The 17,397-nt window shown below is 33.9% G+C and overlaps 1 protein-coding gene across 1 annotated transcript; it reads right to left on the bottom strand.

Moving 5' to 3' along the window:
* Window positions 1–2,574: 2,574 nt before the first annotated feature.
* On the bottom strand, window positions 2,575–15,260 carry LOC110443701 (cell death abnormality protein 1-like). Its single transcript, XM_021488083.1, has 11 exons — window positions 15,112–15,260; window positions 12,306–12,509; window positions 11,030–11,269; window positions 10,437–10,535; window positions 9,806–9,901; window positions 9,326–9,421; window positions 8,941–9,036; window positions 7,717–7,812; window positions 6,858–6,951; window positions 6,026–6,072; window positions 2,575–4,360 (listed from the first exon to the last, which is right to left on the bottom strand). Exons 1-11 carry the CDS (start codon window positions 15,176–15,178, stop codon window positions 4,281–4,283), a joined length of 1,215 nt encoding a protein of 404 aa, XP_021343758.1. The 5' UTR covers window positions 15,179–15,260; the 3' UTR covers window positions 2,575–4,280.
* Between the last annotated feature and the right edge of the window lie 2,137 nt (window positions 15,261–17,397).

The following is a 17,397-nucleotide window of genomic DNA, read 5'->3' as shown; positions in this document are numbered from 1 at the left end:
TTCCCTTACATAGAGTACATCTACAATCCCTTACAAACTTAAGAAATGATGCGGCTTATCATTACCACTCTCATGAACCAGCCTATTTGATTCTGATAAGACTTCTTTTCAAATGAGATTTAAAATTATAAAAATTGGAATGTTAAGCGAATGTTTCTTTTCATTTCAGTTAAATATGGTTGCTTTTGTTTTTAGCGAGCGATATATATGATATTATACACAGGCATGTTTATACATGTGCATCTGTACACAAATAGTCAATATATAAATCGGGATTAAGAAGATAGAAGAGAAAGTTCTTAAATATAAAGCGATATCAGATTATTTCTACTTCATCTAAGGTACGAATTCTAAAGATGATTGAAATAAGGACAACAAGCCTTAATGAATAAATGGAATAGGAAGCTTTGTAAGAATCCGCTTTATTGATTTATTCAGTTTTTGGTACACAACGCGGGCCCATGATTATCAAATCAAATTTGTATTCGATGACCGATGATAAATTTTGTAAAAATATCCATATGAATTAAATGCTTTTTTTTAACTATCTGTTATGTATGGAAATTGAAAATATACTGTGTAAATGCCTCTCTTGGTAGCCTTAGTATTTTCGTCTAATTGACGGAAGACTTCGTAACGGTAACAGAAATACTTACACTTTGGACTACTAAGGTTAGCCTCCGATAATAATTTGTGGAGCTCATGTTGCCTTTTGTTTGGAAGTCCTTTCGTTATGTAATTTATCCTTGTGTGTTGACGCTATTCAGGATTTCTTCCTAAGCTTTAGAGTTCGTAAATATGTTTGTTACTCTTTAAATATAACAAAACCAGTCTAGCCGTTCACACACCATTGTATTGCGTTAGACTGCCTTGTGGTTTTGTTGTCGCTACCCGAGTTCCCGAATATAAGGACGTGACATTCTTAGATTTAACTTAGATTTACATGGCATGTTTCATCGATGAAGCAAAGACGCTCAGCCTTCCGGAACACCTGGTCTGATTCTCCTTGATCTTTTTAAAGGGTCTCAATGTAACTATTTCCTTTAATTGTGGGCGGATTGGTGGAGCCTTCCAAGCAGGCGGCTGGGGTTCGATCCCCGAAGTCGCCGTACGCATGGAATATTCAGAGAAAGTATTTTTCTCCTGCCCACACAACTATAACAACCCAGGTGGATTAAAAATGATCTGGGGTGGGTGTTGCGGTATCTGTGCTGTAGCATTCAAGTGAGGTGGTACTATAAAAAATACCGTTGGAAGCACGGTCCCACTACAAACACAACACAATACATCTCCAGCACACACACTGGCATACACACATAGGGAGATATTAGCCAGGTGGCATAGGACTGGTAGTTAGCACCTGATAAGGAAGCTCCTGCGAAGTCCTCAATATTGTATTGATTAATCTATATGCTAATCGTATTGACTGTATAAAATTGTATATCTATGTACTGTAAAGCGCCTTAGAATGGCTTATGTTAGCTATATAGGGTGCTATATCGAATGTTGTATATTTGTTTTTATTTATTTAATCGTATTCTGCCCTAGTTTTAATTGATTTTGAGTTCGACCTCTTGTATTACTGGCACTTGGGTACGCTCTTGTTATTGTTTTCTTATGTAATTGTTCGAAAGATTGAAACAAGTGAGGATGCGGTTGTAACTGTAACATTCACTATGTGTATATGCCAACGATTTTACCCTTTGATTTTAGGCAATATGTCACTATTCGAAGTATAAAAAGCATCATGGGTAACATTCAAGACATTCTGAATACCAGTGAAATTGAACATAAATAGATGAGTCAACGAATAAGAAATGTTAGTTTTGACGTAAACATACGATTTAATAAATACATCTTTGACTTAATAGCTAAATTTATCGACCATTCGATATAAAGAAAGGAAGCATGTTTATTCTTTAGGTGTATTCAAATTGTATCAATTGTACATAGCGACCTGTTGTTATAATCGACATCATCCTTCATCAAAACCTTCCATTGTCCTTGCACAGTTGACAATTGATCACAATTACACCTTTTCTGTTACTTTGTGTATTTTATTTAACTGTTAACGAAAGAAAGCAAGAAAACAATGACAATAATGTTTAAAAAATATATAAGACCGACGAAAAAAACTGCTAGCATCTGTATCCACTAACATAATGGGTCGACCGGCATTAAAACAAATCAAACATAAATCTCAATTACATCCATACGCTCCGGGGTAGAATTCCGCTATCAGTGACTCAAATAGGGGACATACTTCAGTTGTTCGTGAAGTAGTTCCACGTTGTTTTCCATTAGCTCACAGTCTACACCAAAGCGAAAAAAAATCCTTCCGATCACAGTTAACATTCACTAAGTGTACATAAATATCTACATATTAAAATTAGCTATCACTGTATCAAGTGTATTCATGTGTTAACTAAACAATCATTCCGAAGTCTGGCTGTTTGTTTGGTTATCAGTTATCAGATACTTTCTTATTGTAGACTTATTGTAAATAGAGCTGCAGCAAGACTTCAAATTCCTTCAAAGTGCAAAATGTTTACCCTGTTAGCACATGCCCCACAGTAAGAACAGGCTAATATACGTAAAGCAATATAAAATGCATCACTTCATCAAAGGCGTCATATTTTATTTACTTGGGATAGTATAAATTGTTTCCAGGCTGAATGGACCATGAACATTACAGAGTTATTTCCCTTAGGAACACGAAGTTGTTGTGTAAGGGGAAATAATCGCAACTATTTCATTGTATCAATTATGTGGTTGTTAAAGAAAGAAAAGATTATCCGAAATTTCATGGTCAATACTTCCAAACTTCCTTTTATAACAGTATATTACACTGATTGATTTTGCAAACATATGTAGAAAAAATAGGTGAAAAGACTAAATTGCAACAATAATAATACGTCATATAGTTAATTCCATGTGGTGCCTTTTTATTATCGTACAACTGCAGCCAATAAAACATAAGTATACATAATTAGCGAATATCTTAATCACATACAAAGATTCAAGTAATTGGCAAGTGTTTTTCAATCTTCACTTTTCCTTCAACATACACAATACAAACATAACAAACAAGTCCTGGTATCATTGAAGAACAATTGTTTCCTGAACAATCATCATACAACACTTGGTTGCAGTTATCAACATTGGTTGTCAGAGCATTTTGACGTTATCGTCCTTCAATATATATCACGATATCATTCATATGAAAATTTATCAATTAATGAATATATACAGAAATAAATAAATGTCATACAGTAAATATAGCACCTTAAATACTTGCATTCATATTTTTGAATAAAAAATCGAAATTTTAAATTCTGGGTATAATTTTATACTTGTAAACATATTAAAAAATTACATCGAACAAGGAATAAATAGAAGAATATTTGATATTTTCAAGCTTTGGATGTGTTATTTAACCTACACACTCTATGATTAGCTTACCCGATGCGTTACACAAATATAAGTTTGCTATACAAAACAAAGTATCAAAGGTAAGTTCGTCCCTCTTTGCTCTCTCCCAGCCTGATAGGTGGACACTAACACTATTCATGAAGTAAACAGGGAAGTAATGTATCAATCTGATGTTACGATGTGTATGCAATACTAAATTAAAGAATTAGCATAAGACCCGGAACCGTTTTATCATTTGATCAGATTAAAAATATATGCTCACCACACGATCATTGCGTGCAACATATAGTGTTACAGTTCGTGTTCAATAAACAGGAAACGAAACACTTCCTTGTAAAAACAAGTATGTCATTCATATCTACAGCCAGTCAACACACATAAGCGTCGCTATTCATGCTTGAAGAAAAGTTATTTGTTACTTGTAAACTTCTCCAGATGTTTCATATCAAAACATACATTGTCAAATTTACGTCATAGAAGCCTACGCAGCACTTTCCATTTATGATAAATATCTCATACCTCATTACATGAACCTATTTCCTCTTCATGTTTGATGTCATATGTTGCAACTTAATTAAGCTTTCGTATTGCATAATGAGCTTTTCGCTCGCGCTAAACTACATCATTTTAAACATTTCACTACAGTCATGCATTTTATGTCATATAAATCACAGTAAACCTGGACATTATCACCATGAAGACTGATTTTCTATAACCTCGAAATAAAGTTTACATGTTCATCATGATCAATTTTATATTTTCATTAACATATGAATATACAGTTTTTAAAATAGTACAAATATATGTAACAATGGCGACGCAAGCACCATTTTCACCTGAGCAACAGTCTAATCCACAGCCCCAGAATTGCTGTAAACGTTCGGTTGCTCCAATTCAATGTTGCTTTTGTTGTCAGCATAGAACGGTTCTGCCAGATAGAGAGAAACGCAATAGTAATGAAATTTCCGGATCTTTCAGCATTTCTAATGCACCATTTAGCATAGAAGACACGGGATCAATCAATGTAAAATACTATTATGAATTTGGATAAATAATAGCAGTCACTCCTGATCCAAGCTTGCGAGCTTAGCCTTTCGTTAGGCCCATGAATGGCTAAGCCAGAAAGTTTTGATCGAAAGTGACATATATATGTGATTGAAGTAATAATAACAATCAATCAACTAGAAATTATTGGCTTACAATTTGACGGGCTTTTCACCTATACTAAACCTGAACTAAAGGTAATGTTTTCTATGCTACTGAGCAAATATCATCGCCCTTGGTCTCTTGGTTATTGAGAAGGGTCGTATACAGATTTTTAGACATTTGACCCCTATGGCCTTGAAAGTAGGTCAAGATCAACTATTTTCACAAACTTTTTTTTATTGCAATAAATAGCAATTGAAAGCAGTATGCTACTGAGCAAATATCATCGCTCTATGCCTCTTGGTTATTGAGAAAAGGCCGTATACGATTTTTAGACATTTGACCCCTATTACGTTTTGAAAGTAGGTCAAGGTCAACTATTTTCACAAACTTGATAGCCAATAACCTGAGCACCTTGTATATGAAATATAAATACACAAGACCTCCTAGAACTTAAAGGGAAGCTTTTTTAAATGCGTTACCCAAAATAGCACTTTTGAAACTTGATCAAAGCCGAAACTGAAAGTTGACGTTGTACACAAAAATGTTTCCCGATAAAAAGTTTTTATTTGTTAGTGTTAAAAACCTATACAAATATGAACTTTATATGTTCAGCCATTAATGAGTTATGGTAATTATTGTAAAAACGGGTATGACGTCATGGTGGTCATTTTGTTTTCTCAAGATGTCAAGAACCTAACCTTTGAAACACTATCTGGAGAAACTTTTATGCGATGAGTAATTAGAAAAATATCTCACAGATATTGGAGAGAAAATTGAGTTAAACATATTGTCGGCATTTCAAAAAGATCATAGGAAATTTTCAATATTGGGTACAGTGCAAACGGAAAACGTTATAAAAAACCTGAAGACATCAGATTTATCGGAATGACATACTGCATCGATTTAAAAAAAATAGTGACATTTGACCTAACAGCGAGGATTTTTATTTGACCTTTTTTGTATTAACATGTAATAAAAAAAAAGATAAGCCCTAAAAATATCTACAAATAATATAATGTCATGACTGCTGTACAATCAACACTTTTTGAGTTGTGGCCATTTTAAGATTTCAACCTATGACGTCATGGCGGCCATATTGAATTTTTGACCTACTTGAAAATGTTGCAATGACACCTTTTGACCTTGGCCTCCAATATACTTATAAGACTGTTAAACACATCTGCTACCAATCAAAAGATTAGTAGGCCACAACATCAGGGAAGAGGAATAATAATAATAAGAAGAAGAAGAATGACAAGAAACATAACAATTCCAATAGGTCTTTTCACCGATCTATGTACTAACATCTGGTGATGGTTTGTCGTTCACTTTTAACTGAAAATCCCGAAAATGGCAATCACAAATATTAGCAAAAGTACAAAGTTAATCTCTGCTCATGAATAAAATGCATACATAATCGAAAAAGTATTGACTCGAATGTTACCTTTTAGCTTTGCTGGACCGCAAGTTCCGGTGTATCTTTGCTTCATCCTGCAAAAACATTAGTAATATCACGTAAGTTTATTTTAGTTCAGTGTTTGGTGATGACATCTAGATATATCTTTTCAAATCGCGCTTAACGCCACTTCATCTATTTCACGTGATATGCGATGGGACTAACTTTTGTTCAAAGTTCATGATTTCTTTTATGGATGTGTAATAAAAAAAAAAAAAAACCACAGCATCACTCTTACGTCCCCGCCTTTGTAGGACCCAAAGATAAAAAATATTCAATAACAAGTATAAAAATATAATGCAGAAATTAACAAAACATTAAGTTAAGAAAATATAATTATATTAGTCACAAAAGTTCGACCAAATCACAGCATACAGTTGTTTAATGCCTTTTCATCGACAGTAAAAACTATTTTCCCAAGGGGGTGGGGCCCACGAGAGGAACTGTTTCCCAATATCATTTAGGCCTAGCAGCTGGCAAACGAACATCGTGCTTTCTTTATCATAGTGACCAATCAACAGTCGTAGTGTAGCAAACACTTGGTTATTGCGTGAACAGTTAGCAGTTGTACGACAAAAACAATTGTCGTATTACGTTTCATTATTCTAGGAGGAAAACAGTATAAAATATGCTTAATATACATTTATAAAGAAAGCCAGTAATAATACAAATTCATCAATAGGCATTGTTAAAAAAGAGTGCGAAGATACGCTCTAGTTAATACACTATAAGAATTCACCATGTATACCTTTACTATCCTCTATTGCATAGGAAAACAATATTAATATCATGTTTGATTGTTAAGATATCTCTGACATACCGAATAATAATGAAAGCGCACACTACTATAACGAAGGCCAACAGGACAGGGAAAACCACTTTCAACGCGGAGCAGTCGTTACATTCTGCTTTTTCTGCAAAAAACAGAAAGTACATCTGTAAATATCTAAATGAAACCAGAAGACCAACAAACAATTCAATGTCAACACGCAATGATAAAACAAATTTCGACGGCAACATACCAAATAAATACCGAGGACGAAACCAAGGGGAAATAAATATAACTTTTCATACCGAGGGAAAGCAGGGGATGATGTTAACTTATCACTAGAAGAAACCAAGGAATGACGTTAATTTATTTATTTAACTTATTATTGAGAGAAAAAAATGGATGATTTAACTTATCACCAAGAAAAATAGGGGGTGATTTTAACAATTAACCACAATAAAAAAATACCAGTGGATGATGTGAACTTATTTCCGAAAATTCCCTAAGGGATATGATTTGGACAACTTAGGCATTACAAAACGGTAAGTTAAACAGCGTCAAGATCCGTCATTGATATCTCAAATAATGCTAGTATATAGCACATTCTGATACACTAAATAAAACTACTATTGGTGCAATAATAACATTTAAATTAAAATTAACTATTTCGACCAGTTTGCTTTCATGGACATGTTACACTGTGAAATTATTTAAGTAGAATATCGTATTGTTTTCGTTAATGCCAAAATACCATTTTCAAAATATAAATATCACACTTGACTTCCATTCCTGTTTTCTTGTATGCGTTGTGGATACGTTTGTGTTTGCTGAAGTATGTATGTGTTATTACATGAAATACTGTTCGAACAAGTCACTAGATCACGTCACTGTATATTCTGAATGTTGATACCTGCGCACGTTCCATCAGCTTGTAGACAATGCCTTCCTTCACAACAGCCAGGACACGATTCCTCACAGGTGAATCCGTATTTACCATGCTTACAATCTTTAAATAGTAAAAATCCTAGTTAAGCAACAGTTTTACCTCTGAAATATGGGGGATTGGGCTTGGAGACAAAGCTTCATTTTCATTAATGAAGATAGTATTGATTATGTTTGCAAAATGATATCACTTGGGAGATTTGTTTTATAGTAATCTCTCTTTAGGTTTTGATTACATGTGTACGTAAGTCTTCCTTACAACACAAATGTTTCGCATTAGCTAGGTCATTACTCCATCTGGCACAAAGCCTGTAAACTTATAAAACGGCTTGGTGTTGCTGTTCTTCCGCCATTTGTCCAGGGTCTCGTGACATTATATAGTAAGCAAAATTTTCTTTATTGCCATAAAGGCATAGGTTAATGATACCAAGAATATTCTGGAGTGAATGGGTATCTGGTTTGCCAAATCTTTTACCCTAGTTACATACTAGTAGTACAAATCTGCTTAAATCTATAAACATCTTCTTCTAACAAAGAGGCCTGAAGCCACAATATATTTCCCGTAGCATGCTATCATGAGTAAAAAGCCTTCGAATTAGTTCAAATGAAAACCAGACTATCATAAGTTTAATAAAATTATTTACCTTGGTTAACTTTCCTCAACATATTTTGTTTGCTAACATCCTGACTCACCTGTTAGCGCTACATGCCTAGCAGGTAAGCGCATTTGGTACGTTGTTTTCTATCTCAGGAGTAAAAATAAAATATGTACTTTGTACGACTGTTTTATACAACGTCATTAAGATCTTCCGTTACCTTAGTATTCAACTCTAGCAAAACAAAATTTAAAAGCTGTATATTAGAAAACAGACACGTAATTGTGTATTAAGCTTAAAATTGAAAAAAAAAGATAATAAAACCCCCACCTGTTTGTTGATATTCATACACATTTCTTGACATTTTTTAAATATTGAAAACAAGACATACATGTAGAATTCGGTAATTCATGAACTTTGGATTCTCAAGAGAAAACAAACCCGTAGTTTTGACATGCGTATGGTCGTGTAGCAAAACGATACCATATATAAACATGTCCGCTATATTCTATGAACGATTATTGTTCCCAAAGCGAAACGTCAGATTTGTACCAACTATATGAGATTATTTTAGAAAATAAAATGTTTATATTCACCGGCACAAGTGCCCACTGTTTGTTCACACATGCCATTCCTGCAGTTTTCTGGACAAGTCTTGTTACAGTGTGCACCAAACTTGCCTGTTACACAACCTGTAATGTACGGTGTATTGTAAAGTTTTTTTCTGAAAAAACACATTCTCTTTGGTCATCATGACCTGTTTACCAAATACCAAATTCAAAAATATCACTGTGTCCTTGACCAATATTGCTTGAAACAGGAACTAAACTTGCTTACAAGCCAAGGTAACCCTACCAGATTTCAATGCTGTGCCCTACTTATAGTTATATACTGATTCCATTGTAAGAAATACGCCTAGTACTGGATTATTTATACATTTTGAAAGTATTTAAATATAATTTGTTCGTGTTTTGTCATCACCTTTTTCACAATGTCCTCTTTTCTTGGCACAGCTGCCACTAGCACATTCAGAGGGGCATGGTTTACAAAAGTCACCGAATGTTCCTTCAGGGCAATCTGGAAAAACGAATCTCACGATATTTCGTATTTCTGATTCGTCTGATTCGAGAAAATAATTCTCGTCAATAACATGCTTACAAATCCATATCACATATAATATTGATATTTATTCATTAATAAATCAAATTAAGCCAACCAAAATGTACATATTGTTCGTTCACTCTCGTTTCTAATTACAGATTGCTACAAAACAAATTAATATATAACCTGTAAGATTTAATACCCTGTTTTGCATATTTGTTTAAGGATTACATAAACATTTTTATTTAAAAAAATGTTCGTGTAGTTTATAACTATGTAAGTGTTATTTAAAACAATCTAACCAATCAAAACATAAAATATTTCAAAATATTTTCAGATTATTTTCTCACTCGTACTTACGTGCACAAACACCTGTTTCGCCATCACAGACGCCAGGACAGTGCTGCTTGCATTCGGAACACCCTTGTCCATCTTTGTAATACCCAGGACTACAGCCTTGGGTGGATGGATTAAGAAAATGCCTTTATAACCAAACGATATGTTCTGTAGAATTTATGACCTTATTTCATGGATAAATCGGCATTTTGATGGGATGGCATGCATTGCTTCATATGTGCACTAGTGAAAACGTTGGATTATATCGATATTTTAGATGTATATTTCGAAGGAGAATATATTATGTATATTTCGTACAATAATCTGCGTCAATGATTACGTTTAGAACATTTTTGTTTTTGTGAAGATAATTTACAGACTATCCATTTTACAACAACAAAATAAGCATATCAGAATTGGTTGATATTATACAAAAGGCAACGTCCGGAATTGTTCAATTCCTGTAGACTTTGTAATGAAGTGTGGCTCTTTGGGTTCAGTTCATATGCCCTTCGTAAGATTCTTACGATTTTAGTCATCGCTCTGAATGCCGCATTACAAGACGATAATTGGTCCTTCAATGTGTAGTAATAGTGTACGCTGAAAGTGTTACATCGTGCATACAGCTCAAAACTAAAATAGCAAACATACTTACGGAGACATATACCAGTGGAAGGGTGGCAGTTTCTGTCAACGCAGCTAACGTCACAGGACGAGTTACAGTTACCAGTCCCGTAATAACCTACCGGACAACCTGTTCAACATCAGCAACAACAGTTTAACCTATTTAAGTTGTATTGAATGCTTATCAATGAATTGAATGTGTGTTACTCCAGTAAATAGTCCACCTCAATAAATCGTAAGTACTGAAGATTCTCCAGATGGTGAGTACAAAGGACTAGGACGCTGAAGATACATTTATCGAGTCCTGCTGTGGTAAAAACGTAAGGCTTACGGTGTTTATTAAAAGTAAAAAAGCAATTATTTTTTGAATGTTGTAAATAAGTAACAGTGATATTTGTCCAAAAACACATTTAACATTTCTCCATATGGTCAAAATAACACATTAAAAGAATAAATAATATTCCACATTTCAGAGTTGTAAATGGAATGAAATTTGATGTAAACATATCGTTACGTCCAAATCCTATATATGATAACATAATATATATGTAAACATATGTTGTATGTTTATAATCCATAGGTTTATCGTTATGTCTTTGTTACTAATTATGTAAAGTTGATTACCGTAGACCTCGATTTCACACAGCTCTAGAATGGCAGCACGTGAGTACCAGCTTCGCAGCTTTACTCGGCGGTCAACGTAAATAGTCAGAAACTGGGCGACTCCTTGACATGTGTTGTTCTGTAGGCTCGGCAATGAACATTTTGAAGGGGACTTGTCAATGTAGCAACGATCACCTTGTGCCCATTCACTAGTATTTGACAGAATGATTTCGTAGCCTCCTAAACGATGTATCCATCCGTCTAATCAAAACAAAAAGAAACGTGTTACTTAAAAAATATCTCTTAATCAGTATGATATGCATATGATGAATTGTGATTTGTTTTTAAACGTGTATTCAAAAATAAACTGTATTTGATGTAGTTTTATGAAATTTTTCAAGTTGTTTGAATGATTAAAAATTCGTGTAATCATAATTACTCTACGGTTAATCTTGTCGTTCATATAAGTAAAATGCTATTATCGAATTATGATATTGCTGTGTTATGCTTCTTTTTTCTTTGTAGATCAACTATGAAAACAATATAATATTAACTATATTTCAACAATAGCCCCTACCCCCAATAAAGTAGAATTATTAGTGTTCAATTTCAATTAATGTAAGTAACAAAAAGGAAGATGATAAACATTTAAACATAGACAGGTACGTTGACCATGTGCGGCAGATTGACCTTAAAAATAGTATGTCATAATATGGTGAGTAAGATAAGACTTTAGGAAGTAAAAAAAAATAAAATATTATACGCATTTTCAATCGACATGGATAAATCGGAAACCTTAAGGTGATACGGACATTTTCTGAAACAAGGGAAACAAAGCCAAGTGCTCCAAAACGTAGACATTTTCTGAAACAAGGGAAACAAAGTCAAGTGCTCAAGAGCGTGACCATTTTTTGAAGCAAGTGGCACCTATCACAAGAAAATATTACGTTTCAGTCAGTGTAAAAATAATTTAGGGAAAAAACACACATGTATAAGCCAAATTTAAATCAGTAGGCTGTGCTTGGGGATGAGAGCACAGTAGATATAACACTCGCCTTTCACTACGACGGTTTTGATTCCACGATCAGACGTTCAATGGTATTTGGTTACCTGCCCGATAATGTAGTTTTTCTCCTGGTACTCGGGTTTCCTCCTACATTGATACCCTCTTTGGGCTTCCATACGTATTAGGAAGATTATTTAATGTAAGTTGGAGAATGTTTTAAAATTTTGTTTTTAAAATAAACTTTATATACTTAAAAGTACGATCAGCTCATTTTTCAAACTATACACATACCTCTATAATAAATGAGGACGTTTCCTACAGCGATTGGTTCCTCTAAATCCACCCACCACCAAGCTTCTAAAAGACCTTGATCACTTGTATGCATACAACAGCTCCTAAAAACGTTTTGATTTTTACATCCATCAACAGCTAAATCACTTGACCATGTACCATAGATGCTGCTCATGTTTGTAGGCTTGCCTCTGCTTAAATTTTCTGAAAAAGACCATAATTAATAATAAAATTGTATAAATCACTTTGTAGGCTTACCTCTACTTAGGTTTTCTGAAATAGAATATACTCAATAGTTAAACTATATCAGGCTGGCTGACCTTTATTGATGTTTTCTGATATAGAACATAATTGATAATTAAATCATATCGATTTCTTTGTGTCAAACAATTGCACATCCAAGGTGTTATTTTCAATTTGTAATAAAAAAACAAATATGTAAGGTATTATATGCAAAACATTATTGTTTTGTCATTTATTTGAAATGATATTATATAAATTTTCTCTTTTTGTTTTGTTTTGATGAAGTATCCCAAAACATATATGTAACTATAAATAATAATATGAGATTATTCGTACAATGAAAATTTGTAATTATTTATGAAATATATAAAGCTAACTAGAAACAAAAAATGTATACCACAACGTGAATGCACAAGCCTATGGTAATATATGGTACCAGAACCAATGCATCTTGTCAAGGTATATACTCTAAAATCTTGGCCTTGGAAATAAGCATTGGATCCTTACATTCAAACATACATGTATCTCAATGATTATCCATATTAGGCCGGTCTTGAAATATACATAGGATTCCAGGTAGGATGCATTTCCTTTACTTCCGACCCACACAGGTTTTACAGGTAAGTTTCACATTTCATGATTTACTATTGCAGCAATTTGAAAAGAAGAAAACATAAAATTTCAATTTTATTAGTATAATATTACATTTTCCATGAAAAAAGAAGGTCTTGAAAAGTATGCGTCTGCAGAAACTCTGTTTCAATAACTTCAAGGCTGACTTAAAATAGGCTCGCTTTAAAAACAAGCCTGACATTTCTTGCTAAAAATGTAAATAAGCCACAGTGTATAATCAAGATTTGAGGGCATGTCATCAAAGTAAATAAAACACTCGTTGAGTATTTTATAACAGTAGGCAATGAAAGTTTAAAGCTGTAAAAATATGTCGAAGATGAAAGCTGAAGTAGAAACCCAATACGTTTATCACAGAATATTTACATTCTGTATGCTTGGACCCATTGGCGAAAATGACATTCATTTTTGCATAACACAGGTGACCTCATCACTGCGTATTGATACATTTTAATGACGTAGCACAGGGCGTACGTGTTACACGTCCGCCGTGAAACAGCCCTAGGTGTAGTTTAGTTATGCTAATATGATTAACATTAAACATGATAGGCTTCATTTTAATTCTCAAATGAGGTGTGTAAGGTACATGATAATAATATCCGACGTGTGCAAGTTCTACAAATTAAATTTGAAAATATAACTATTTTCTGTTTGCTTTGTTGCCATGCTGTTGGTAGGACCCCCCCCCCCCCCCCCCCCCCAACGGAAGTTTTACATTTTCGCGCAAAAACACGCTGTTCTCTCTACTGCGTTGCCCCATGCACAAATATAAAAACACTGCCGCAATTATTGTTATTTATGCTTGCATCGGAAATTTCAAAGCACTTAAAATTGTAAATATAAGGAATGAAATTTATTTCATCAACATTCATGAGGTCATAACAACATTGGCTTTCTGGGCATATCTACCAAGAATCGCTAACGCGATTCATGGAATATGTCCACAAAGCCAATGTTGTTATGACCTCATGAATGTTGAAAAATTAACTTTCATTCCTTAACTCTGGTAATAACGTAAGGAACATTACAGGAGGAGTTTTTCTCCCGTTTTAGCAGAGAAAAATCAGCTTGTCACCTCCTAGGGGGAGATAGCCTCGTGCCGATTAGCACGTGTTCAATTGTGACGTCATTAAAATGCGTCATCGGTAATTGTAACGTCATCAAAAGTGAATGACGATATGCATTCCCTACAAGTGTTTTTTGTTTACAAACATGGCAGACTACTAACGGTGGAGCTGTGACTGAAATAATAGGATAGGAGAAAATAATCATCCCCTACCATGAGGGTGTAACAGAGAAATCTCCAACCCTCGGGGTGATTTTTTTGGTTGTCTAACCCTCGGCAGAGCCTCGGGTTAGACAACCAAAAAAAACATTACCTCTCGGGTTGGAGATTTCTATTAATCTTATTGTAGAACAGACGGCCAAATCCACCGGTATATCGGGCATAACATTAATTATCATTTTGGTTTAAAAATTGAATGACATTTACAAAATAAAAGTGCATTAATTGTCTTTATGAGTTTTTTTTTTTTTTTTAAAGAAATGAAAAAAAAAGAAATCGAGCACTGCTGTTTACAGCAATTTGTGTGGTTACTTTTAAATATTTATCTATACATTGACAAAGAAAGATGACTACATGATACGTTCATGATGGAGCTAGCTCTTTCTCACTTCTTACCTGATACGTTCATGATGGAGCTAGCTCTTTCTCACTTCTTACCTGATACGTTCATGATGGAGCTAGCTCTTTCTCACTTCTTACCTGATACGTTCATGATGGAGCTAGCTCTTTCTCACTTCTTACCTGATACGTTCATGATGGAGCTAGCTCTTTCTCACTTCTTACCTGATACGTTCATGATGGAGCTAGCTCTTTCTCACTTCTTACCTGATACGTTCATGATGGAGCTAGCTCTTTCTCACTTCTTACCTGATGCGTTCGACAAGTGTATGAAGGCTATACAAATGACCAACAGCTTAGTTTTTCCCCTCTCCATGTTTCCGTCCCAAATTTCCACTCGTGTAAATTAAAGCTACACAATATAAATAACAAGGGAACATACCCCCTGTCAACTACAAATTATCATATTTACATGATATCGAGTTACAATTTTATTTAATTATTTTCCAATTAAAACGACCACTACAACAACAATGTTAAGTACGGCATAGCATTCTTAATGAGCCAATCAGGAAGAGTATGAACAGCACCATAATAAGTTTATCTTAGTGATGTAGTTAGTATCTTTATAGGTCAGTTTTTGTTACAGTACATTAAGTAAACTAATAGGCGACATATCTCTATTTCATCTGCAGTACTTTCGATAACATCTCTGTACGTTTGGTTGTACGCATTTCCCATAGATCTTCATGCGTACGTATTTTGGATTTCAAGTTTATCTCTGTTTTTGATACATTTCAGCACATACTGTAAACAATGGTTCTAGAACACCAAAATCGCTGAAGACTCTTTTTCTTTTCGTTACATTGTTTTTGGTAAAATAAATCTTTTTTTTTCATTGGTAGAGACGTCTAGGAAATCAGGTTTTATGAACTGCTGAATGTGAGTGTCATTTATTGATTGCTTTATTTATCTGTCCATTTTCTTATTTAGCTATTGTTGTGTCTTTTCGTTCAGGAAAAGGAAAATTACACATATACTGGTATGCTGTACTTCACTGACAATCTGTATTGGTTTGCAGTAGATGATACATGTATCTAGCAGTGTGTTATTGCTATCTTGGGCATATCATGGCGCTTTTGTAAAAGAATTGTCTGCATTATATCTGTATAGTTCGGAGCCTGTCGTCGTTCACGTTTGTTAGCATGAGAACGTTTCGTTCACGTCACCTTTTATTGTTTTGATTAAGTATACAGCATGAAATAAAAAGGTAATAATATATGCATTGACATTTTTTTACCTTTTATATTCAGTATCACATAATGTGTTCTCTTAATCAAAAGAAACAGAAAAGGTAGTTTTGTATCAAAAAAATAAATGTATACTAGGTATGGAGTTGCTGAAGGTCGTTATCAATCTCATGCTATTTAATTTAATACAATTGAAAATAATGAATTTATTTGCAAATAAAAATACATATTCCTATTTATTTTAGAAAAAGGTGAAACAAAGTTAAATTATACGTTTAAGTTTGGAAAAGGATGTAGTAATTCAAATTTTGAATTACATTTGGGTTAGCAAGATGTGCTTGTATAAAGCAAGCGGACGTTCAATCTTTTCCTCGTTGTCCACTATGTACAGTTCAAGGAGCAATACTCCAAATGAACTTGAAAGTACTGTTTATCACAAGCACTTTTCATCTTTCCCACTTTTTCTGAGTTATTAAATGTGTAACGAAGCTAAAATTCTGAAGTATGTTCTTAAATACTTCTTAAATAATATTTCCATTGCTCCCTTATTCCCGTGAGTTCATGTTAAGGTACTGTACAACTATTGAAAATGTCGATCCTGAACAGACAACAGTGAATGAAGAAGTCCTAATCATGTCATATCCATTATCTAACAAATACGAGTATTAATATTTCCTTAATTATTATCCTTAATATTCTCATGTTTTCTTTCTTAATAGGCAAGTCCTATATCAAAGTTCTAATGCCAGGTATTTTCGCTGATTGACAGAAAATGTCTTTATCTTCGGCAAATCGTTATCACTTATATACCGTAAATACCTTATAGGAGGGCTTTGATCATGTCATGTCCAATCCTTCTGGTACTGTACAACCCGTTGTCAATTAGATTTGTTAGAAGTATTCATACACCCGTCACGCTAGTACATACAGCATTTACCATTAAAACACAAAACATAAACACAGACATATTGTAAATTGTGTACTGCGGTAGAAACACAGTAATTTTATTACAGCAGTACTTTCAAAGCAATTATAAAATAAAAGCTACATGATACAATTAATGTTATCAAGTATATAACCAGTAAGATATGATATGTATAATGTAATGTAAGCTAAAGTGATGTTACACCTGACGCACCTTTTAGTCGTGTGCTGTGTGATGTTGTCCTCGTGAGCGACCTAAATGTTGTGCTACCAAACACCAGAAATAAATCTGTTATACTGGTTTATAGGTCAAAGGGTCAATACCTTATTTAAACAGAAGGTAAATTCAATCATCAATAGTGCACATGTATACAAGTGTGCATTTTTGGTGTCGACAAAGACGTTATTTATACACAAAACG

The sequence above is a fragment of the Mizuhopecten yessoensis genome, unplaced genomic scaffold (genome assembly GCF_002113885.1).
Source record: "Mizuhopecten yessoensis strain PY_sf001 unplaced genomic scaffold, ASM211388v2 scaffold716357, whole genome shotgun sequence".
Taxonomy (NCBI): domain Eukaryota; kingdom Metazoa; phylum Mollusca; class Bivalvia; order Pectinida; family Pectinidae; genus Mizuhopecten; species Mizuhopecten yessoensis.
This window is presented reverse-complemented; position numbering and strand designations above follow the sequence as displayed.